At 40.6% G+C, this 24,168-nt stretch overlaps 1 protein-coding gene across 1 annotated transcript in view; it reads right to left on the reverse strand.

Moving 5' to 3' along the window:
- The window catches only part of NMNAT2 (nicotinamide nucleotide adenylyltransferase 2), a 260,278-nt gene that overhangs the window by 16,595 nt on the left and 219,515 nt on the right, over nt 1-24,168 (reverse strand). Inside the window, exons 5-9 of the mRNA XM_074222211.1 lie at nt 24,125-24,168; nt 15,451-15,577; nt 14,338-14,418; nt 13,209-13,253; nt 9,531-9,607 (exon numbers count right to left, since the gene is read on the reverse strand). The exon at nt 24,125-24,168 is cut by the window's right edge and continues 35 nt beyond it. Of these exons, the coding sequence (XP_074078312.1) occupies nt 9,531-9,607; nt 13,209-13,253; nt 14,338-14,418; nt 15,451-15,577; nt 24,125-24,168 (374 nt within the window). The remainder of the gene's footprint in view (nt 1-9,530; nt 9,608-13,208; nt 13,254-14,337; nt 14,419-15,450; nt 15,578-24,124) is intronic.

Consider the following 24,168-nt stretch of genomic DNA (forward strand, 5'->3'; position numbering starts at 1 on the left):
ATCAGACTCAGAGGAGTATTTTCCTTCATTCCTCCCTTTATCTTTTTTTAATGTAAAGTTGGTATTTACTGTTCTTTGATTTTTTTAACTTATGGAATAAAACAAATCTCTGCAAAACCTGCTTTTCTTTTCAAATATTCAATAAAATTATCATGTATCTTTTTAAATATACAATAAAATTATCATGTATCTTTTCAAATATACAATAAAATTATCATGTATCACCCCTCCATCTTTTAAAGGTTGAAATTTCAAGACAAGATTGTTGACAGCCTTTTTTTTGGCCGAGAGAGTTCTAGCAGATGTCCAGTTAATTGATCCTCTCCTTTACTACTATTCCTTTAGGCTAGTCATGTGAAACTATTTCCCAAACTTCTATTTACGCTTTCTAAATTCTATGTTATTTTTGGATGACATGCTTCCCTAATCCCCTGCTTATTGAATCTCCTCCCATGAGTCTATGCATTCACCCATCTATCCAGCCATCTAGCTGTTTTATATATCTAGATTATCTGTCCATCCACATATATGCATATGTGTGTGTAAATAATTATGTAGCTACTTTAAAAAAACCAAAAAAACCTGTAATTTAATCAAAGTAGAGTTTCCTGGTGAGGAACTACCTTCATCAATATAGACTGGGACCTGCTTCAAAACTTAAGAGTCTTAGAGAGATGCCTAGTGTTGTCAGACTTAAGTAGAAAGGGGGCCTCTTAACCTTAGACTGCATATTGAGTTAGAAAACCATATATGAACATTATGTTTCATTATTTTTTATTTAGTTAAATATTTCTCAATTGCATTTTGATCTGCTTTACTTGAGAGTATAAAGCAAGGACCATGAGTTTGACACCTCTGGCCTAGAGAGCTAAGAGGTTAAATGACTTAATGACTAAGAGGTTAAATGACTTAACAGGTTCATATAGTAAACCCATACCATCTTGACTCCAAGGCCCACTCTCTAACCATTCTGCCATGTTGTCTTCCTCATTCCTCAATGAACTAGATGGCTTCTGAGGTCCCTTCTAGCTCTAGGTCTATAAATCTATAATTATGTTTGTGTAAGGAAGGAGTTTTTGAGGGAACCCAAGGCCAGAGCCACAGAGATTCAGTGACCTGTTTGTTGCTGGGCTAGAGCAAGACTTGGTATTTTTATTATCGAGTAGGCCCTGTCTCATCTTGTTCTCAGTCTGGGTTCAAGGCAGGCCACCCCACTCTCGACTTTACCCATTTATTATAGAAGGGTGGAGAGGCTCCTGATTCTCCCCAGACCTGTTTGGACAAGTAGCTTCTCTTCCTGCTCTGTTTCAGAGGACCTCAGAGAGGATGTGGGAGGCCTGCAGGAGACAGGACCTTGGAGAGTTTCCAAGAAGCTACTCTCCCTTCGATGTTAATCACCCTCATCATCTAGGGTTTCTGAGTCCTCTGCTATCTAGGGCAGGGCTTTGGAGTTGCAAGCATTCTCTTGGGGGCAATAGGTAATAATGGCCAGTTCTCTCTAATGACCTCATTACACTCCTCCTCCTTCTCCTTTTTCCTAGTATCAGTTCTGTCTTCATTTGAAAGACAGCAGCTGTTAAAATGAGAAAACCCCTCATTGAAGAGTCAAGTATTCTTTGAATTAGAAACTTCGAGGAGGTGTCAAATAGCTAGATAATCTCAAAGGCATCTAGGTGACTCAATGGATAGAGCTCTGGACCTGGACTCAGAAGACTGTTGTTTAGTCATTTTTAAGTCCTGTTCAACTCTTCATGGCTCCATTTGGGATTTTCTTGGCAAGGATAGTTTGTCATATTCTTCTCTAATTCATTTTACAAATGAGGAAACTGAGGTAGACAGGGCTAAATGACTTGCCCAGGGTCACCCAGGTAATAAGTGTCTGAGGCTGGCCTTGAACTCAGGAAGACAAATCTTCCTGACTCTAGGCCTGGCACATTAATTAATTGTGCCACCTGGGTGCACTAAAGTTAGAAAGACCTGAGTTCAAATCTAACCTCAAACATTCCTTGCTGTGTGACCCTGAACAAGTCAATTAACCTCTGTCTTCTTCAGTTTTCTCAGCCATAAAATGGGGATAATAATACCACTTACCTCCCAGTGCTATTGTAAAAGATCAAAAGAGATAATTTTTGTAAAGCTTTAAGCACAGCAACTGGGAAAGAGTAGGTACTTAATACTCATTTCCTTCCTTCTTTCCTTCCTTCCTTTTTTAGGTATGCTCTCCATGAATTGGGTCCAAGGTGCTGAATACATATTTTTTAGATACCTCATATATATAATTGCTGCTCTGATCTGCCATGATTTTTGGTTTTGGTGAGGCAATGGGTTTAAGTAACTTGCCCAGGGTCACACAACTAGTATCAAGTGTCTGATTTGAACTTAGGTCTTCCTTACTTCCAGGACCACTGTGCCACCTAGCTATCCCCTCTATCATGGTTCTTCATTTTAATGTAGAGATGACCCTAGCTCTTGAAGTCTAATTCCTATGGAGAACAATCTCCAATGGGGTTTTACCAAGCAGAATATTCTGAAATTTATATATAGTCTTAATATTTCTCCTAAACTCCAGTTCCCCACATTGCCAACTGTTTTCTGGATATTTCTTCCTTAGATTTCCTCTGGTTACCTCAAACTCAACATGTCCAAAAAGGAATGCCATTTCTCCAAACTTCTCTAGTTTTGTTGGAATTGACCCTAGCCTTCCTGTCACCCAGACTGAAGAGAACTGAACTGTATTTGACTCTGCTTTCTTTCATTCCCCAGTTACCAAACCTTGTTAATGCTACTGCTACAACATTCCTCAAATCACTCCTTCTCTCCACTCCCATAGCTACCACCCTTGTTCAGACTCTGAGTACTTCTTTTGTGGACTGCTATTATTGTCTCCTAATTGCTCTCCTTGTTTCCAAGCCTTTGCCTTCTTCAATCTTTCCTCCAACAAAGTCACCAAAATCATCTACCTAAGTGACTGTCACTTGAAACCTTCAGGGGTTCCCCATTGCCTCTAGGATAAAAAACAAGTTTTTGCCCAGCAGTGAAGGCAACACTTTGGCTGTTTCCTACCTTTCCAGCCTTATTTTATATAATTGCCATTCCTGAACTCTATATTCCCATGAAATCATTCAATGAACCCTTTATTAAACATGGTTCTCCATCTCCTGTCTATGTGCACTCATGCAAATCTTTGTGTGAGTACCTTCTGCCATCTTCATTTTCATTAATAGTGCTCTTTCCCTTGGACATTCTGATTTTATAGCTGTTACATCTTCCCAGTATGCTAGAACTCTGAGGAAAGGGCCAATGCTTGTCTTTGTATTTGCTGTACCTAACCAATGCTTTGGATACAGAGGCGCTTAATAAATGAACCAACCATGTGGCAAGGCAGACAGAGGGTGAGTCTTAAAGACTTGGATTCAAGTTCTCCCTCTGATAGAGACACCGGCTCTAATTATAAAGCAACATAGCCTCTCAGTGTCCCAGGGAAAACTGGGATTCCAAGACTTAGTTACAGAGAAGCTACCAACTTGTACATGTAGAGGAAAATTCTTCACCTGGGAGCTGCCAATAATGGAATCACAGCTCCAGGCCCTGTTCTGGACTGAGTTTTACTGAAACATTATAAAATCTCCCAAATGAGATCCATAATTATTCAGAAGAATTGGGCTTCACGCTGACATTTGTCAAGAAGGAGGCTTACATTTGGGTGGACAGCCCATAATATGAGTCCACCAGACCTGGACAGTAACACTGGAGGGATAACGAATTTGGGCAAGAACTGTTTTCGAGAAGAAATTATGGGGAGATGCCAGATTGCATTTGAGAAAGTATGAAAGTCTCTCACTGACTTCAATATCCTGCCTGGAAAAAAAGCCCATTTTTAAAAAACCAATATTCCTCTGCTGATGGCACATGATTGTAAATCATGGAAAGCCAACGTTCAAAGAATTAAAGTTGAAAGTCAGCCAAAGAATAATGGAGAGATATAGAGTGGATATAAATAGGCTACAACATATTACTGATGAAGAATTATGCAGAGTAGAGTCACAGGAAGTACCCTCAAAGAGATGGAATTGGAAGAGCAGGTGAACTGCTCATGGAGGGGCAAAAAGACATAACAAATGGTTTCCAGTTAGTGAGTCAACTATCATTTTAAACCAAATTAATCATTTATTATTTATTATATAGAAGGTAAAAAAAACATTCCCCCTCCTCATGAAGTTCTAGTTTTAATGGTTAAGACAATACATAAGCAATTAGGAACATATAAATTATCTACAAAATAGACAGAGGTAATCTCTGTGGGGAAGGCATTCAAAAGGGAGATTCCTCACTCCCCCAAGTGGGTTAACAGAATAGAAGGATCTACCCAGGGAGTAAATCTCCCTCACTCCAAGAATTTTAGGGCTCACATACTGAAACTGTCCTGATTATCAAGCCGTTTCATTCACACAATTCCTATTTTAAAAAAATATTTTTAATGGGATTCAATAAGACTGTAATTTATTAGGGCAGCTAAGTGGCAATGGATAAAGAGTCAAACCTGAAGTCACAAAGACTCCTCTTCCTGAGTTCAAATCTGGTCTCAGACACTTATTAACTGTGTGATTCTGAGTAAGTCACTTAACTCTTTTTGCTTCAGTTTCCCCATCTGTAAAATGAGGTGCATAAGGAAATGGCAAAGCATTCCAGTATCTTTGCCAAAAAAAACCCCAAATGCGGTCCAACTTAAACACAAATAAGCATAACTCAGGGGAATTAGGAGATATTATCTAAAGAGCTCTAATTAATATCTGAGGGATTCATCTGATTATGGAAAGGGAAGGGGAGTGGTTTGTGGTGTGCTCAGATGATAGTCTGAGGAGTAGAAAGAAAGGCTGTCTTATGTTTTTAGCTGCTAGTTTTCCCTAAATGGGTCACAAAGAGTTGGATATGACTGAAACAAATGAACATCAGTAAAGAACTGTTATCTTCTTGGTGGGTTATGGACAAGAATTGCATTGGATGATAAGGCTGTAATCTATAACAAGGACTACCCAATAAATAAACTGGTCACCATTGTGCCAGTCACTGTATTATAGTTGGCATACAAAGACAAAAATGAAACAATCCCCACCATTAAGTAATTTACATATGATAGGGGGCAAACAACACACACACACAAATCAATAACATATATACATGTGCAACCACACACATATATATATATACATACAGTAAATATAAGATCCTCTAAGATAGGGGATGCTAGCAGTTGAGGCAAACTGATAAGGCCATATGTGGACTTTTGACTTCATCTGGCCTCTGAGGAAAATTAGGCTATTGAGGAGGGAGAGAATAGTCTTTAGGAGACAGTGGATGCTGAATCTGCCTTGGTGAATAATATCACTAATATCACCAATCCCCTGAAGTGTTAAAGAACAATATGGGAAACACTTAGTAGATAATGACGATATGAAAACAAACTCAAAAAATTTCCTGTCCTTAAGAAATCTATATTGGGGGGGCAGCTAGGTGTCAAAGCAGATAAAGCACCAGCCTTGGAGTCAGGAGTACCTGAGTTCAAATCCGGTCTCAGACACTTAATAATGACCTAGCTGTGTGGCCTTGGGCAAGCCACTTAACCCCATTGCCTTGCAAAAAAAAAAAAACCCTAAAAAAAAAGAAATCTATTTTGGATTAGGGAGGGAGGGTCCAACTTAAACACAGATAAGTATAACTCAGGGGAGGTAGGAGAGATTATCTAAAGAACTCTAATATCTGAGGGATTCATCTGATCAATAGAAGGGAAGGGGAGTGGTTTGTGAGGTGCTCAGATGATAGTCTGAGGAATTGAAGAAAAGGCAGTCTTATTTTTTCAGCTGCTGGTTTTCACCAAATATAAAGAGTAGTTTAGAGCCTGGAATAAATGTTAACTGATTGATGTGGAAGATACAGAAGATAGTCAACATAGAGAGTGATCTAACTGAAAACTGCATTAATCAAACAATTTGGTAACTCAAAACCAGTTTTAGAATCTGAGCCTTGAAATTCTACTTTTTCACATTTACTGTTTGTGACCCCATTTAGAATTTTCTTTTCAAAGATACCAGAGTGGTTTGACATTTCCTTCTCTAGGCTCATTTTACAGATGAGGAGATTGAGACAATCAGGGTTAAATCACACAGCTAGTCAGCATCTGAGTAAGTGTCTGTTCCCAGGGTGACACAGCAAGTAAGTATCTGAGGCCAGATTTGAATTCAGGAACAAGAGTTCCCGACTCCAGGCTCAGACATCTATTCACTGAGTCACCATTGGAACTCTTAATTCTGTCTAAAGATGGTTGCTGAGAGGAGTATAACATTTGCATAATTTTAAAAGAAGAGCTAATTGAAATAATCGCTAACAGCTGTTTCAGTATGTTGAATGCTACACTCATTTATGGTTTCAAATGAGTTTTTCAAGGGAGAGGAAACTCCTTCCCAAAGTATTTAGCTTTTTCCACTTTGGTAAAGTTTTCCAAACCTATATAAATAATCAGCATTTATATGTATATTATATATATAATAAAAATATTATCCTTATCATCAGCAGCAGCAGCATCATCATCATCATCATCATTATTATCCCCCCATGCTGTAAAGAGGCTGGGATGACCGCTGCAACCTGCCCTACCCTGGGAAGCCTCCACCAATCATTCTTGTAGAACTTGGCAAACATTACTTTTTACCTTCGAAGGATCCTTTGAAGCTGGTAGAAGGAGGGACAGTTAATTAAAACACTAAACCAAGGACTAAAAGGGGAGGGGGAAGCTTAAGTGGTTTTTCTTTTAATAAAAACTGTTTGGGGGGGTGGCAGGGTGGAGAGGGGTGTGGTGCTGAGCCCAAACAGTGTATTTTTTCAGGGCTGGGTTCCCCCACCCCTACCTACCAAGGACAGAACCTTGACTCAAAATGTTTCCATTAAAACTAGAACTAGACATTTAAAAGTTCCTTGTCCTTAATCTTCCTCTCAAATCATAGCCTTCCCCTCTCACTTCCACCCACAGTTCTCTCTTACTCCCCAGAATTCCTGGAGCACTAATTTGTGTTGGCACAAGCTCCATAATACTGTATTATTAATTTAGTATTCTTTGTCTAGACTGTAAGCCCCCTAAGGGCAAGGATTATGTCTTCTACTTCTTTGAATCAATTCTAGTCCAGCCAGCATTTAAATATCTGATGTGTGCAAATGCAGGGCATGGTCCCATACTCCAATGGATTTGGGGGTTCATTCCCTTCATGTCTAGCCACCCTGTGTGCCTCTAGTCTCCTCAATGTGCTGGGGTCTTCCTCAAGTTCTGTTGACATCACAAGGATACCAACGGAGGAATCCAGGCTATCCTTCGGTTACTTCTTATATTATGACCAGATCATCTTTTTTGTTTTATTTTTTCAAAGCAGTATTTCTTCAGTAGGAGAGGTGGAACAAATGAATAAAGAGTTGGTGTCCATGCCAAAATCTGGGTGCGTGTTCCTCCTCAGACATATACTAGCTGTATGACCCTAGGAAAGTCTTAATTTCTAAGACTTGAAGTATAACAATGGATGTTGATCTGTATTGGCTGAGGGAGTTTTCTTATTTGGAGCTCTCTATGCTTCTGAAAACTTATATCCAGTCTAAAAAAAAATGAAAATGCCAATGACATCCGTTATATCCCTTCTTTCAGGGTCATTTTCCATCTTGGTATGACCAATTTCTTGAACTAGACCCAAAAGTCCTTCAACTCAATGCAGAAAAGTAAGGATTAAAAGATTTTAAAAGACAGTATCTGTGTGTGTTTGTCCACATGGACATAACAAAGACCTACCTAGCAGCAATATTGAAAAATAAGTGACTGGGCAAGAAATTTAAAAAAAATACTATTTGATCTCAAGGAATTTAAAATCAATTCTTCTGCAGTGATATCCAAGTCAAATAGAAATGGGCCACTCAAAGAGGAACTAAAACTATCAAAAAGGATCCCAAGCCTGCACATTGACTTGTAAACTCACATTGGGCCAAGTTTGACTCCTCTGTCTTTACAGTATCTACCACTTTAGAGCACAGCACGTATAACAGAGACTTGTGGAATGAATATTGAATTACATTAGATGGTCAGGTTGGGTCTGGCAAAAACCTCATTTGGTGTGGGAGGGGAGTTGAACCTTCTTTCCTTCTTTATAGCAGGCAGAGTAATCCAGTAGGGAAGGGAACGCTGTGCTAAACTCTTTTCAAATATTATCTCGTTTAAAAATAGGATCTCATTTTGAATGACCCCAAGTCCAAGGCAGAAAAGTCCCACTTACCCTGGGTTGGCTAATTCCATTTCTTTCCTTCCTTTCCCCCTTCATGCTCTGTACTATATACTAGAGTATATACTAGGGTGATAGAGAGCCCTTTTGTAAAGAATCTCCTTAGGGGTGGGTGCTCTCCTGGGGTGGGAGAGGAGAAGCAGGGTGGTCCAACCTTACTTTTAAGAGTTTTTATTGAAACAATAGACAATATATTTTGAATTGCCATTTTAGTGAGAGCTCTGCAGTAGCTCCTCTTCATTTACAAAAGCATTTACTAAAACCACAGGTATAAAATCACCCTGTGGGTAGCATTTTGGACAGCCCTGAGGTAAAGAAATGGAATTAGAGTTAGATATCTAGGTGGTCTAATGAACAGTGTCCTAGGTTTGGAATCAGAAAGACCCGAGTTCAAATCCAGCCTCGGAGACTTACTAGCTCTATGACCCAAGGCAAGTCCTTTAACCTCTGCTTCAGTTTCCTCAACTGTAAAAATGGAACAATAGTACTTCCTTCCCAGGATTCTTGTGAAGATCAAATAAAATAATATATGCAGATTTGCTTTGCAAATCCTGAAGTGTTATATAAAAGCTAACCATTATTATTTTTTTTATAAAAAAGAAGGAAGGAGGGTCGGCTAGGTGGTGCAGTGGATAAAGCACCAGCCTTGGAGTCAGGAGGACCTGAGTTCAAATCCGACCTCAAATGCTTAATGATGACCTAGCTGTGTGGTCTTGGGCAAGCCACTTGACCCCATTTGCCTTGCAAAAAACCTTTAAAAAAAAAAGAAAGGAAGGAGAAGAAAGTTGTGGCCCAGTGTGGGGGCTTTGGAACTCTCTGGTTTGCACAGAGTTGTTTTTGTTTTTGAAACTCCAAAATGAAATATTTCCAAGACAGATCACGATTTTCCCAGGACCCCTAGGGTAGTGTGAGTGAGGAGGAGGAAGAAAAGGAGGATTACAGGCTTGTAGATTTAGAGCCGCCAGGACCCCGGAGGTCATCCCAGCCAACCCCCCCTCATTTGTCAGATGAAGAAACTGAGAAGAAGGAGGATGTGTACAAATTAAACCGGAGAGGAAGCTGCGGGTGCCGATTTTTCTCTTCCATGTGAATGGTTAGGCCAAGGTCCTGGGAACTCGGTGTCAAAAGAAAGGTCAGGGTAGGTGGGAGCGGCCCTAGTGAAGGAAGGACCCCCCCCCATCTCCTCTACCCCACACCCTGGGGCCGGAGCATCTTACTCACATCAGCTTCATTCCAGAGTCCGGGGATGCAGAAGGACTCCAGCAGGTCACTGCCGCAGAGCAACAAGATGCGCAGCTCTGGGGAGAGGAAACAAGAGTTTGGGAAAGGAACAGAGAGGACACAGGAAGCAGGGAATCCATTCAGCTCTGAGGCCACCCCCTTTCCTCCCCTGCCTCTGGCCAGCCCTGGTACTCTGCAGTCAAGGGTACCTTTGTAGTGATGCCCCCAGAGGAGGGGATGCATCCCAGAGACCCCAGCCTATAGGAAATAATAAGTCAATACATTTCTTGCTTTGCAAGGCATTTCAGATACATTTTCTCCTTTAAGTTCAATACCCCTAGGACAGGAGAATTACAGCTTTAGAACTGGGAAAGGATTCAAAGACCATCTAGTCTCCCTGTCCATTGTGCCACCTAGTTGCTTCTTTAAAATATTAATTATAAAAAAAATCTAAAAATGTAAGTGTTTGGACTAAAGTTTTTTGAGACTTAAGATTCCTAGAAGCTAAGATGCTAACTTCAAAGCTCTCAGGGTTGGGAAGCAGGCCATTAGAACTAGTCCTGTCCTTGGAGGTCAAGTCTAATGCCCATATTTTGGAGATGAGGTAAATAAAGTCCAGATGAAGTGACTTCCCCAAGGTTATACAGCTCTTAAGGGATAGAATTGGGACCAGAACTCAGGTCACACTGGGTTATCCACTGCATCATTTGGGGAACATTGCCTGGAGAAGCTAATGATAGAGTCCTCCAAAGGCAGTCTCAGAAGATGTCCGGGGAAGCACCAGCAAAATGCCTTTCCCTTAGTCTGCTGCCATGGCCCTGCCGAGGGAAGATGTCCCAGGTGGGATCCAGTTGGCTTCTTTCTACAATCCCTATAATGTTCTTTCTGCTCCATTCAGACATGCAGGGTTAACTACATACAAAGTCCTTCAAAGGCCTTGCTTCTGATTTTCTAAAAGCTAAATTTGGAAACCTCCTCAGGGAAATCACTCTCCCTCAGCTTCCTTTCTACCCATTAATATTATTCTCTCTCCTGCACCGAGGCAGTGACTCACTCTCTCACCCTAGTATAATGTGAGAGATGTTTAAAGGAGACAGAAAATAAAAATGAGAGTTTCCAGTTTCTTTCCAATGCTAAAACAGTGTTGTGTCAGCTTTTTCAGTGAAAATGAGAGCTTAGCAGAGGACCGACAATACCACGGGTGGTCACTGGAGGGCAGCATGGGTTCCGCCCAATGGAACAAGGCTAGAGACAAAGCTGTGCATTCGGTCCCCTTGCCCTTGGTCTGGGGTAGCCCCTGGGAGAGAGATGCACTGAACCTGGGGCCGTGGATGCTGAGAGAAGATTATAGACAACCTCAGTCTTCTCATGTAGTGCCAAAGAAAAGCTAAATGCTGGCATGGAAACATCATCATGGTGATTTTAAGAAGCCGGAGCCCTTTTTCTGTCTTCTTATTGGGCAGTCTGAAAATAGACGCGTGAGACTGGGAGATCTGGGTTCTAGTTCCAGTTGGACCATGAGTCGCTATATGACTTTGGGAAATCACTTTCCCTATTGGGATCGGTTTCTTCTTTTGAAGTAAAATGAAAGAGTTGTTTGATTCCCAAGGTCTTTGGGTTCTAAACCCTATGGTTTTATAGAGTGCACTCTCTCTCCTTTGATACTCCCAGAGACATCCAGGCCCTGGACTGGCAATTCCAGTTTCCCCTTTTGTGAATGAATGAACGAATGAGCATTTAATACATATTTTCCTTTTTTTTTAAGTTTTTTTTTTTTTGCAAGACAAATGGGGTTAAGTGGTTTGCCCAAGGCCACACAGCTAGGTCATTATTAAGTGTCCGAGACCAGATTTGAACCCAGGTCCTCCTGACTCCAGGGCCAGTGCTTTATCCACTGCGCCACCTAGCCACCCCTTAATACATATTTTCTATGTAAGAGATAGGGCATTAACCTTGAAGAAAGAAATTCCTGGGTAAGGGTAGACAGTCTTTGTTAACTTTATATTTCTCTCCTCAGCACCTTTTTTCTGGTTAAATCAACTAAAGAAGAGCATTGACTAGTAAGTTAAAAGGTGGCATGCTCTGAGAAAGGCAGAGATGGTGGGTTTTACTATAGAGCTTCACCATTAACATACTTTGTTCAAATTGCCTGGTTTTTCTAGACCTGCAGGAGAGAGAGCATCTTGTGAAATCTACCTCGGCCATCTTCTGAGACTGCCTTTGGAGAAGTCTATCATTAGCTTCTCCAGGCAATGTTCGATGGGTAGCTGAATCCCAAAAGAGCTCTCTCTATTAAGTGCTCTGAACTCTGGGGTAAAAATGTTGGGACGGGATCATTTCTTCAGAAAGGGGCTCTGAGGAGCAGGAAATTATGAAAGAGGAATGTTTGCATCCAACTCTTTCTATCCTTTCTTACACCTGAGTATTTCAGAGGACAAGGGAGCGGGAGGCTGCATCTAGACAGACAAGAATGTGAGAAGCTCATCTATTATTCAGGATGCTCCTTGAGGGCAGGGACTAGCTTCTACTTTTGTACTTGCATCCTCAGGAGGCACAGCCAGGGATACAGAAGGCCCTTGAGGAATGCTTGTTGATTAATTGATCAAAGAAAAGGAAAAAAGAAGAAAGCCCACTAGCAGGTGGGCTCTCCTTTATGGTGTCCAACTTGGGCCAGAGAAAGAAAATAGCCATTGCTGCAAAAGTACTAATCGGATTGTTTTTGAGACCTGGAAAGGCCTCTTTAAAAATGTCCTGATCCTAATTCATCAAACAGATAGAGCTGGAAGGGTCCTCCAGTCCCCCCATTCTGTAAGGAGATGGTCAAACTGAAGCCCAAAGAGAATGAAGTGCTTTGTCCAAGGCCACAAAGCATGCTTTCTCTCCAATTTGAACCTGTTTTACAAAAGTAAATGGTCCTTGGGGCAGCTAGGTGGCACAGTAGATAGAACACTGGCCCTGGAGTCAGGAGTCCCTGAGTTCAAATCCAGCCTCAGACACTTAATAATTACCTAGCTGTGTGGCCTTGGGCAAGCCACTTAACTCCATTGCCTTGCAAAAACCTAAAAAAAAATAAAAAGTAAATGGTCCTTGGGGTGAGGGATGGACCTAGCATGCCAGTACTGTCCACATGACTTTCTTGGCAAAGATATTGAAATGGTTTTCCATTTCCTTTTCCAGTGGCTTAAGTGACTTGCCCCAAATCACACAATTAGTAAGTATCTGAGGCCAAATTTAAACTCAGGTCTTCCTGACTCCAGACCCAACACCCAAACCACTGAACTATCTAACTGTCTCAAAATCAAAACTAAAAAGGAAAGGGGAGAGATCTGCCATGCTGGAATGCACTCCCTTCTTATCTCTACCCCCTGACTTCCCAGGCTTCACCTTAATTCCCAGATAAAATCCCACCTTTCCTAAGAAGCCTTTCTTTCTTTTCATCCCTTTCCTCTGTTATTTCCACTTTATCTATACATAGCTTGTGTGCACATGGCGGTTTGCAAGTTGTTTCCCCTATCTTTTACCATTCTTTACAACCCTAGCACTTAGCATAATATCTATTCATTCATAGACTCACTGAGTAAAGGAACAACTGACTTCCGTGATCAAATATTGGCCACTGGGTCTCCCCACCTCGGTTCAGCCTCCTAGAATCCTCCTTCCCTTCCCCATCCCACTCACCGATCTCTTCATATCGCATCACTGTTCCAAGATTGGCATTCTCATCTGGGAAGAAAAGAAGAGAAGAGATGGAAGCTCCAGGGAACCCCACCCCCATCTTCAACCCTGCCTAATGTACCTGATATGCTTATCTGAATGTTTAGAGAACCTAGGAGAGACTCTGACAGGAGAGTCCAACCAAGGTTAAAAATAACAAGGGACCTCAGACCTAGGACCTCTCAAACAACTGAACCAATGACGAGCAAACAAAGAATTTTTTAAGATGATGCCCAGAAGATTTCTTTCCCCTTTTCCCCACTGGGAAGGGAACTACCCACATGAGTAAGAAGAAACAGCCCATAAAAAGTAATAAGGAGGCATTCTTCTCTTTTTAGGACAGCTCTGGTGGTGACAGAGCTAGGGTTTGCCTTTCCACCTGCTTGTGGCAGGAGTCCATGAGGACACTTAGAAAGCTTTGGACATCTCTTTGTCTTTCTCAGGTAAATGCATTTTTGTACATACACACAACTTTAACCATGAGTGTACACACTACACAAACACACTACACACCACACACCACACACACACACACACACACACACACACACACACACACACACACCCCTTAGTCACCTGCCATCCTCCTCAACTATCAAATTCTATTTGATCCCAAGTTGAAAAATTTGAGAAAGAACAGAGAAGAGTCACAGGCATTGAATCCAGATTGGGGCTTGTTCTGTCCACTTTGAGGCTGGAAGACAGAACCCACAATATTTTTGGTTTTCTACCCCTGTTCATGATCCTTGGGGTAACCACAGTTCTCCCAGTGAACCTATAGTCTAGTTCTATTGTTTCTGTAAGGGGAAAGCAAGCCCCTCTTTCAGTCCATCAGCAGCAACATCTGATCTTAGAAAGCATATTTCAACACCAAAAGCTGAGTCTTTCGGTATCAAGAATTCTAAAGGGCAGAACTCCTGTGCCTCTTTGGGGAGGCTTTTAGATGTATTTGGATCTATGGAGAAAAAAAAGACATTCTCCAAATGATTGGAAGGAGAGAAAGGGAGATTGGGGAGAAGAAGGGAGGGGGAGAGAGAGAGAGAGAGAGAGAGAGAGAGAGAGAGAGAGAGAGAGAAGGTTCTTTGCCACTCACCAACAAAAGTGAACCGCTCCACTGGTGGACGGACACAACAAATTCGGCTCAGGCTTTCTCCCACCTTCCCCAAGATCTTTGCTATGGAAGAAAGAAAGATACTTACTCCATGGGAAAAATCTAAGAGAGTAACATTCCAAGGTTGGATTGTGGGAGAAAGAAAGAAGAGAGAAGAGAAATATGATTTTTAAAAAAGGTTCCTTCCCTCCATTTCATTGGTGAAGTAGACATTGCATGAGACTTGGAGTCTCGTTGAAAATACAGTCACCATAAACTGGAAACTAGAGAAGATGTGTTGGGCAAATGTTTTCTTTCCCTCTGAACCAGTAAATTCTGAACATGAATTGAAAACCCCTAACAGAAAACTTGAGAATCCACATAATCCAAATGCTCATGTACCCCCCCCATCACTTTCCCAACCACTTTTTGACCAAGACGTACTCTTAAACATAGACACATGAATGAGACTTCCCTTACAGGAGGTCTTTAAGGTCTTAACCCAAAAGACAAGAATGCTGTGGTCAGGATTCATGGTTTAGACAAGGATTGAATTACGTGAACTTCCAACACTTAATTCTATGAATCTCCAATTCTGTGACTCACTAGCTTAGGAATCCACTAGCATTTGGTCATGGATGAAGAGATCTAGAGAAACTTTTGTATTGTAAAGATATCTGAGTTCATGGTATTGAATTACCAGAATAGAATCCACACTAATATTTAACTTACAGAAATACAATCAAACAATGATTTATTGTTTTTGTTTTTACAAGGCAATGGGTTAAATGACTTGCCCAAGGTCGTACAGTTAAGTAAGTATTAAGTCAGTATCTGAGGTCTGATTTGAACTCAGGTCCTCCTGACTCCAGGGCCAGTGCTCTATCCTCTATACCATTTAGCTGCCCCAAATGATGATTTAAATTATCCAGCACAATAGTATCAGTGCTCTAAAGATAAATCAGTCCCTTTTTTATTCCAGATACAGATAATCTTTCTTGCTTTTCCTCCATTCTCTGTACCTTCCAAGTTTGACATTGTTTTCTTTGGCATACTTTTTTAGTTTCAACGCTCTTTCAAGTCCCCCTCCACTCCTCCCCCTGGGTCAGGACCTACCTGCGGTGGGCTTAGTGGGCACATTGTTGTTTTGATAAATGGGCTGGGTTGTCTCATGTTGTGGCTGTCCAATCACTGGGGTCATGGAAGGTGTGTTGACATTGGAAAGGATGCAACCAGTCACTCTCTAGAGAATAGGAAAAAACTCAAAATTAATAACATCATGCAAAAAAAACCCAACAAAAAACAAGGGGCAGCTAGGTGGCACAGTGGATAGAGTAGATAGAGTAGACAGGCCCTGGAGTCAGGAGGACCTGAGTTCAAATCCAGCCTCAGACACTTAATAATTACCTAGCTGTGTGGCCTTGGGCAAGTCACTTAACCCCACTGCTTTGCAAAAACAAAACAAAACAAAAAAAATTATTAATATCACTGAAGAATTTTTTTTATGAATGAGAAGGAATGGTTCAGTGGGAGGGAGAGTACTACATATGGATAGAGGAGAACCTGGGTTCTAATTTCACTGATGTTACTTACTACTTATGAAATCTTAGATAAATCATTTAATCTACTCAAGGAAGCTTAAATTCTAAATGGTATATGACACATATATAAATTGGTATTTTGAAGATATAGGCCAAATAGATACAAGGCAACTTGTGTAGACCAAGGAAAGCTTCCCTTCCTTGAAGTATATGGTGATTGTTGAAGGACAACCAGGTTGGGCAGGTTGGGAAACCTCTAAGAGGTAGAGGCAAGGGAGGAAGGCATTCTAAGCATGGAGGAGAGATAGGGTAAAGGTATGGAGATGCATTAGGAGATAGTTTGTAAAGACTATAAAATCCTTTTATAGAGGTAACACCATAACATAGGTAGTATATGGATTATTATATTTTATAGATATGAAGAGGTGAAAGTATTTGCCCAAGGTCACCCACCTAGAAAGTTACAAAGCTGTGATTTGAACCCATGACCTTTGATTAAAAAGTCTACTTTTTACTATACCCTACTGCCCCTCAAGGAAGTTAGAACCTGATATAGAGGGTGGCAATAATTGGTCCACACACACTCATGTATGTAAGTGGGTATACATTCCAAAGCCAAATGCAAATAACTTTTGCAGTATTGATTGTTCTACATTGCAGCAGCTGTTTGGCATAGTGGATAAAGTGCTAGAACTGAAGTCAGGAAGATCTGAGTTCAAATCTCATCTCACACTTATTAGCTGTGAAACCTAGGGCAAGTCATAACTTCTGTGTATTTCCTCCTCTGTGGAGATAATAATAGTACCTATCTCCCATGGTTGTTGTGAGATCAAATGAGATATTGTATAGTGCTTTAGCACAATGTTTTAGCACAATGTCGGCTCCAGCTATAATAATACCAGCTACCAGCTATAATAATAATAATAATAATTATTATTATTATTATTATATAAGTTCATATTATATTATATTTATAATAACACATTAATTATATAACAATTACTATTATATAAAACTATAATGCTATTTATACATAATATTATATAATGCTATTATATTATAATGCTAATATTATAATGCTATTATAGTATATATATATATGAGGCTATTATATAATAACTATTATCTGTGCTGCTTCTCAATTTTGTTTCAGTAAATATTTATTAAGCACTAACCAGGTACAAAGCACTATAAATGCAAAAGCAAAAAATGGAGAGTCCTTGTTATCAAAGAGCTTACATTTATTTGAGGGAATACAACATGGACACAATAAATAAAATAGAAGGTAATTTGAAGAAGGAGAGAGAGCATTAGCATCTAGAGATGAGAGAATTCTTCATGAGTCGGTGGCACATGAACTGAGCTGTTAGAGAATCAGGGAGTCAGAGTTGAAAAGGAATGTCTTATAGACATGGGAGATACATCAGGGTAATAACATGGAAGATAGAATGGCAAGTTCGAGAACCAGCTAGTGATTCAGATACTTGTTGGTATTGTTTGTCCTTCATTCTCAAAGAGGACCATGACATCAGGGAGGTGTTGCCATGACATGTAAGTGAATTGGATTTAAGTGAGAGCTGTGCAAAGTCACCTGTCTCACTTTCTCTTCTGGAGCCATCTGGGTTCAGTGCTCAGATATGGATCAAAGCAACTGGAGATGGCCTCGATGTAGTGGGGAGACCTTTGTCTTTTTTTTTTTTAGGTTAAGTGGCTTGCCCAAGGCCACACAGCTAGGTAATGATTAAGTGTCTGAGGCCAGATTTGAACTCAGGGACTCCTGACTCCAGGGCCAGTGCTCTATCCACTGTGCCACCTAGCTGCTCCTGACCTTTGTCTTCTTAGGGAAGATCTTTTCCAGGTCTTAGGGTGACTGAGGCAATGCCCATTCAATCATTACAACTAGATAAGAAATGAGGTGAAGAATTGCTTCTTTTCTCTAATTAAAAGACAACATTACTAATCTAGGTGAGTTTCTGGCTGAGACAGAAGCAATTGCCATTCACACTCACTCTAAGCCATCAAAACTCAAACAACCAAATGAGACTTGGTATGGGATTTATTGCTGACCAATAAATGAGAGCTAATAAATGATTTGGGTTTAAGGCAAGGTCAAGTAGTTCTCAAAACCCAGTTTTCCCATGCTGTATTTCAAGAAATCATAAATGAATTACATGGAGCAAAAGTTAATTGTCCCAGTTTTTTATGATAGAATGAATAAATAGGGAAGAGAAGAAAGAAAGCCAGCCCTTGAACCCCAAGATATCTTATAAGGAACTAAAACTTTGTGTGTGTGTGTGTGTGTGTGTGTGTGTGAGAGAGAGAGAGAGAGAGAGACAAAATTTAATGTGAAATATGACTAGAAAGAGAGACTGAAATGAGACTGTAGAAGGCTGAGAAGCTTTCGGATTTTGTTTTGTATTTATCGTAGAGACATTAAAGAGCCACTGGAGCTTATTGAGCAGGGGAGTGACATGGTGAAATGTGGCATGGGAAGATTATTTTGGCAGTGTTGTATTGGAAGGACTGGAAAGGGGCAGAAATTGGAGGCAATTATGTTCATTGATATGTTATTTCAATTTACTATTTCTGTTATTGTGATTGGAGGACTGTCCTAAAAGTCATGAGGACCTTGGGTCCAATTCTGTCTCTTAACAATTAAGTTAGGCAAGTCATTTAAGCATTTGGTCTTCTAGTATATTCTCTAAACCTATATATTGCAGAGGAGGTGTGGTACTGCACCAGTAAGGAGCCTCATCATCTAGTAGTCCCCTATACCAAGAAGTAATCTATCTAATCCCTCTCTGTCCTATAACTCATTCAGGTGAGAGATGATTATAAGTAGGAAGATGTGAATTATGGTGATGGCCCTATGAATAGAGAGAAGGTGAGGTATGGGAGAAATGATATGCAGAGAGAATTGGCAAAATCTGCCAACTGATTAGATAAGAAGGGTAACCAATTTGGAAGCTTCAAAGATGGTGGTTCTCAGTTATAAGGAAGTCTGAATGAACTTAAGATTTCAGAAGGAAGATGATTAGTTCCATTTTGGAAATGTCAAATTTAAATTGCCTTTGGAATGGAACAAAATCAATGTAAAGAGATAAGAAGAAAAACTACCATTTGGGAGGAAAATCTTTGCACCAGAAAACTCTTATAAGTGACTAATATACAAGCTAACAAAACTATAATAGGATCAAGAACCCTTTCTCCAATGGATAAGAGGACATAGGATATGAGCAAACAAATCTCAAACAAACTACAAACTATTAACACCACGGATAAGATTGCTCCAAGACACTAATAAAAAGTAATGCAAATCAAAACAACTCTCAGACTGGCAGCAAACTGACAAAGATGACAAAAGATGGGGATAGAGATGCCACTGGGGCAGAGGTCGAGATTTCTAACAAGCAGCAAAGATGTGTGACTGGAATTCAGGAGAGAGATTAATGTTTGATAGAGTCAAGTGTCATCTGCATAGAAATAATAATTGGACCCATGGGAACAGATGAACTCACCAGTAAATCGAGGGTAGGAAAAGAGAAAAGAGAAGGCAAGGCAGATCCTGGGGGACAGTTCACAATTTGGGGGGATAAGACGGGAATTGGATAATGACCCAACAAAGGAGAACTAAGAGAGTAGTAAGATAGGTAGAAACATGTTTTTCTAAAAATTCAGTCAACTTTTTTTTTTGCTGACCCAGAACAAATTATTTATATTTTGAGTGTATGAGAATTAATGAGATGGAAACTGAAAGGCAGCTTCATTCTCTTTACCCTCCTTCCTTGTAAGCCTTCTCCATGAGGCTTCTGGCATGGTACAGTGGAGTCTTTCTTTAGGAGAAGACAAGATCCTTTTGGGCTCGTAATCCAGGTTCTACTATCAAAAGATCCTAAGTAGCCCAGGGACTGGGAATCACCTTCAGGGAACATATCCTCCACATGCATCTCTGAAAACAGGATAGCTATTGAATCTTCACTTAGAAAAGTGAACATTTATCCAGTCGTTTCTGGGTGTTAGCTACCATGAGTACCATCTTTGGGCCAGAGGTGTGACTCAACTCCAACCAGATCATGGAAGTATATACTTAAAATTGGAAGGAACTTTAGGTTCTACATTTTACAGAAACTGAGGAAACTGAAGCCTAGAGAAATAAAGATTCAAGGTCACAAAGATTGTACTTGAGAGCTTGAGAGAATTTAGTGCTTTCAGATTTTCCTCAGGAAGAGATCTCTGAAGGGAGAAGAAGACTGGGAAGAAGATAATATATAAAGGAACCAGCATTTCAAACATGTCCCTATCCTCAGTTTACTACTTTCAAGATTTCAAGAAATTTCTCCTTGGAGTGAGATCTGGGTCTCTCTTAGTTGAGTTGAAATATATCCCATTCCCAGTGGGGAAAGGAGCTCATTCACTCTGTGAATTATCTGATATGTTCTCATCAGTTGTACTTTCTCTTATTTCTGTATACTATCAGCTTGGATAAGTGATTTCATTAACCATTCACTATACATGGTCTTTGTGGAGCTGGTATTTGGTGGGAAGTGAGTCAAACTCTGGGTATATAACTTGGGTCACTCCTTCCCTACTAAGGTAGTATAGCAAAAAGAAGCACACCTTGAACCTAAAAATGTTTCCTAAAGTAACTATATTTAAGGGCACAGACAAATTTAATTCTTGGCTAGTACTCTTTCACTGAAGAGAAGAGAAGGTGCCGATGTCCTGCTTATCTTCTTGAAATGAATCAAAGTCTCTCTTGGAGAATGGTAGATGGAAGAGACCCTAGAGATATATTCATGTCTCTGTGAACAACATCTCAACAGACCCATGCAAACACACACATAACCCGCCTACATGGGCAATATACACACATGTAACACCCCTACAAGGTAGTAATTTTCCAGGTGAGAGGAAGGAGCCATAAGGTCATATCACCCCAGATATTCCCCCATGGGAACTTTTCTGCAGAGTCATCTAACCCTGGAAATTCGTGCTTTTTATCATATATATATATATATATACATATATATATATATATGTATATATATATATATATTATTTGTTTTCCAATTATATACAATAGTAGTTTCTACCAATCATTTTTGTGAGGTTTTGAATTTTTGCAATTTTCCCCCTCCCATCCCTCCCTCCAACAGAAGGCAATCTGATAGGCTTTTATATTATTTCCATGATATGCATAGATTAATATTGAATGTATTGAGAGAAAAAACATATACTTGGAAGAAAGACAATATTTAGGGATAGCAAATTATGTAATATTTAAGACAACTTTTTTTTAAAAAATTGAGGATAGGGGCAGCTAGGTGGTGCAGTGGATAGAGCACCGGTCCTGGAGTCAGGAGTACCTGAGTTCAAATCCAGCCTCAGACACTTAATAATTACCTAGCTGTGTGACCTTGGGCAAGTCACTTAACCCCCATTGCCTTGCAAAAAGAAAATTTGTGGATAATAATCTTTGGTCTTCATTCAAACTCCACAGATCTTTCTCTGGATACTGATGGTATTCTCCATCAGGATCCCCCCAAATTATCCCTGATTATTGTACTGATAGAATGAGCAAGTCCATTAAGGTTCATCACCCCCACATTGCTGTTAGGGTGTACAATGTTCTTCTGATTCTTCTCATCTCAATCAGAATCAATTTATGAAAGTCTTTCCTAATTTCTAATAGAACAATAATGTACCATCACATACACATGCCACAATTTGTTTAGCCATTCCCCAATTGATGGAGATCCCCTCAATTTCCAAATGAGTCCTTTTTTAAAAAATAATAATCAGTCTAATATTTAAGGAAGTTGGTTCTTTCCTCTAGCTCTCTCTCTCCTGCTGTAAAAGAAGTCCCTTCTGGCTTGTTTTTCTCAGGGAAGATCAATCAGGTACTGTCTCAGACACTGGTCAGAGAAAGAAATGGTTCCCGGATCTCCCTCCTTGCTCTTACCACCCCAGTCTACCCCCATTTTTTATCAAGTTCTTTACACATATTTAATTTCTCACTAGTCCAGCTGTTGTGAAGATACAGAGCCCAGCTGCCCTGGGCTCCTATCCAAATGCAGGTGTGAACTATTAAGGTCACTGGTGTCTATCTCTCTCTGAGCCAGGAGCTCTGACAGGATGCTCTTAGATCCAGAGGACCAGGAGATATGGAGACAGCTCAGTGCTCTTCTCTCTAGGCAGGGGGTTGTCGTGACCTACATTCTCTGAGTCCCTGTCATTACTGCAAGCTGAGGTATTTGGAATTTCCTCAAGACACCAGAAGGAATTAGTTCAGCCTGGACTGATCTACCTGAAGTGAGGTTGGAGGTGGGGGGAAATGGTATTGGTGTACCCAGAAATATCTGGGATTCTGGGTACCTAACTGAAAAGGAGGGCTATTTGGTTTATGCTCAAATGAACATCCCTGAGGTTTTGAACAGTTTTGTTGTGGTTTGGCCATTTCATTGTTTCTGACCCCAATTGTGGTTTTCTTGACAGAGATATCAGAGTGGTTTACCATTTCCTTCTCCAGCTCATTTGACAAATAAAGGAAACTGAGGTCTATGGCTGTTAATGGCCAAAATGGGAGACTGGCAGAAAGGAGAGTGAGTGTGTGTGTGTGTGTGTGTGTGTGTGTGTGTGTGTCTTGAAACACAGCTAGCTCAGGGAAGGCATCTTTCCCATCATAGTTATAATTTCACAGAATTGTAGATTTTTTTTTGAATTGTAAGAGATCTCACTAGGTCATAGATTTAAGGCAAGAAGAGACCTTAGAGGACAACTAATCCATGCCCCTTATTTTATAGACGAAGCAATTGATACCCAGGGATGCTAAGTGAACATAGGTAACATAGGCAATAAGTGACAAGAGCAGAATTTGAACTCAGAGCTACTCCAGAGACTATGTTCAATCCACCATAAGATACTGCCTTTCAGGAATCTTCTAATCCAACTAAGGAGATCAGAGAAGACTTCACAAGGAAATAATCTTTGAAAGATTCTGAGTAGAAGTGAGAACATGTTCCAGGTATGGGTATTTGTGTGACGAAAGATACTGTGTTGTCTGGATAAGCCAAGTCAAGTGTGGGCATGAGGTCCAGGACCGAAAGATTATCTATTCTTACTACAACAGAATTCTTTCAAAGGGGAAAGAAAATACACAGCCCATACGTGATCCATTAAAATGGATCAAGGGTATAAGAATAGAGTCATTGTTCTCTTCTATTTGCACTAAAGGAAATTGCCATTGGTTCATCCAGCATTCTTGGGCTTTCTGTGATCTGTGAATTATGACTCCTATTGTTTGAACTATAGCTTCCATTATAGGGGATGGGTAATGTTGAGTAAAGGGACTCATTGTCCTGAAAAGGCAAGGTGCCTGCTCTCCCTGGCAAGTCACATTCCCCAAAATATCCCATATTAACACATTTTTATTTATTGGGCTACATTTTTTCTTGTCTCTTCTCACTTTCTTTCCCAGTTTCTCTTCTTCTTCCCCTTCCCTTTCCTCATAGGGTCCTCCAAGTGTGGTACTGATCTGACCCCAGCCCAGAGCTGCATTGTAGCTAGAAAGGCCAAGGATCTGACTCAAAGTCTCTGCAGAAACCATGACCCAGGAGGGGCCCTAGTCCCAGCTTCTTTTCTTTCCTGGTCCTTAGCTCTCTCTCTATTCCAAACCATGGGATTTGTTTTAAAAAATAAACAAAACAAAAAAAAAAGATTTAAGCCCCAGTGCTAAAATTAAATCTCTTCAAACCAGTGGCATCCTCCAACCCCCTCCCCTCACCAACTGGGGGCAGAGGGAGGACTTGAGTTCAAGTTTGACCTTTGGCCAAGCATGGTAGCATATGCCTGGAATATCAGCTACTGGGGGGGTCTGAGGTGGCTGTTAAAAAGAGTTCTGAGAGTAGCTAGGTGGTGCAGTGGATAGAGCACCAGCCCTGGAGTCAGGAGTACCTGAGTTCAAATCTGACCAAGGGAGGCACAATCTGGAAAAAAAAAGTACAAACCCTTCCTCTGAAGGTTACTACCCCTGTTCCTTTGGGCAGGTCACTTAAACTCCCTGGGTCTCAATTTCCTCTGAAGAATAAAAGGAGAACAAGAAAAACCGGCCTCTGGGGACCCTTCCTGCTCCAGATGGCGGGCAGTCCTCTCATCCTCTGGTCTCATCTCACCTGCTGGAACCTTCTGCTCCTTGGCCCCCCTCTTGTGGGCCACAGTGTGTTATGGACCCTGGGGCTGCTGTGGCTCACCTTCATGAGGTCCCGGTGGTGTTCCAGCACGCTGCAGGTTGTTT

Source organism: Macrotis lagotis, chromosome 2 (assembly GCF_037893015.1).
Source record: "Macrotis lagotis isolate mMagLag1 chromosome 2, bilby.v1.9.chrom.fasta, whole genome shotgun sequence".
NCBI classification, from domain to species: domain Eukaryota; kingdom Metazoa; phylum Chordata; class Mammalia; order Peramelemorphia; family Peramelidae; genus Macrotis; species Macrotis lagotis.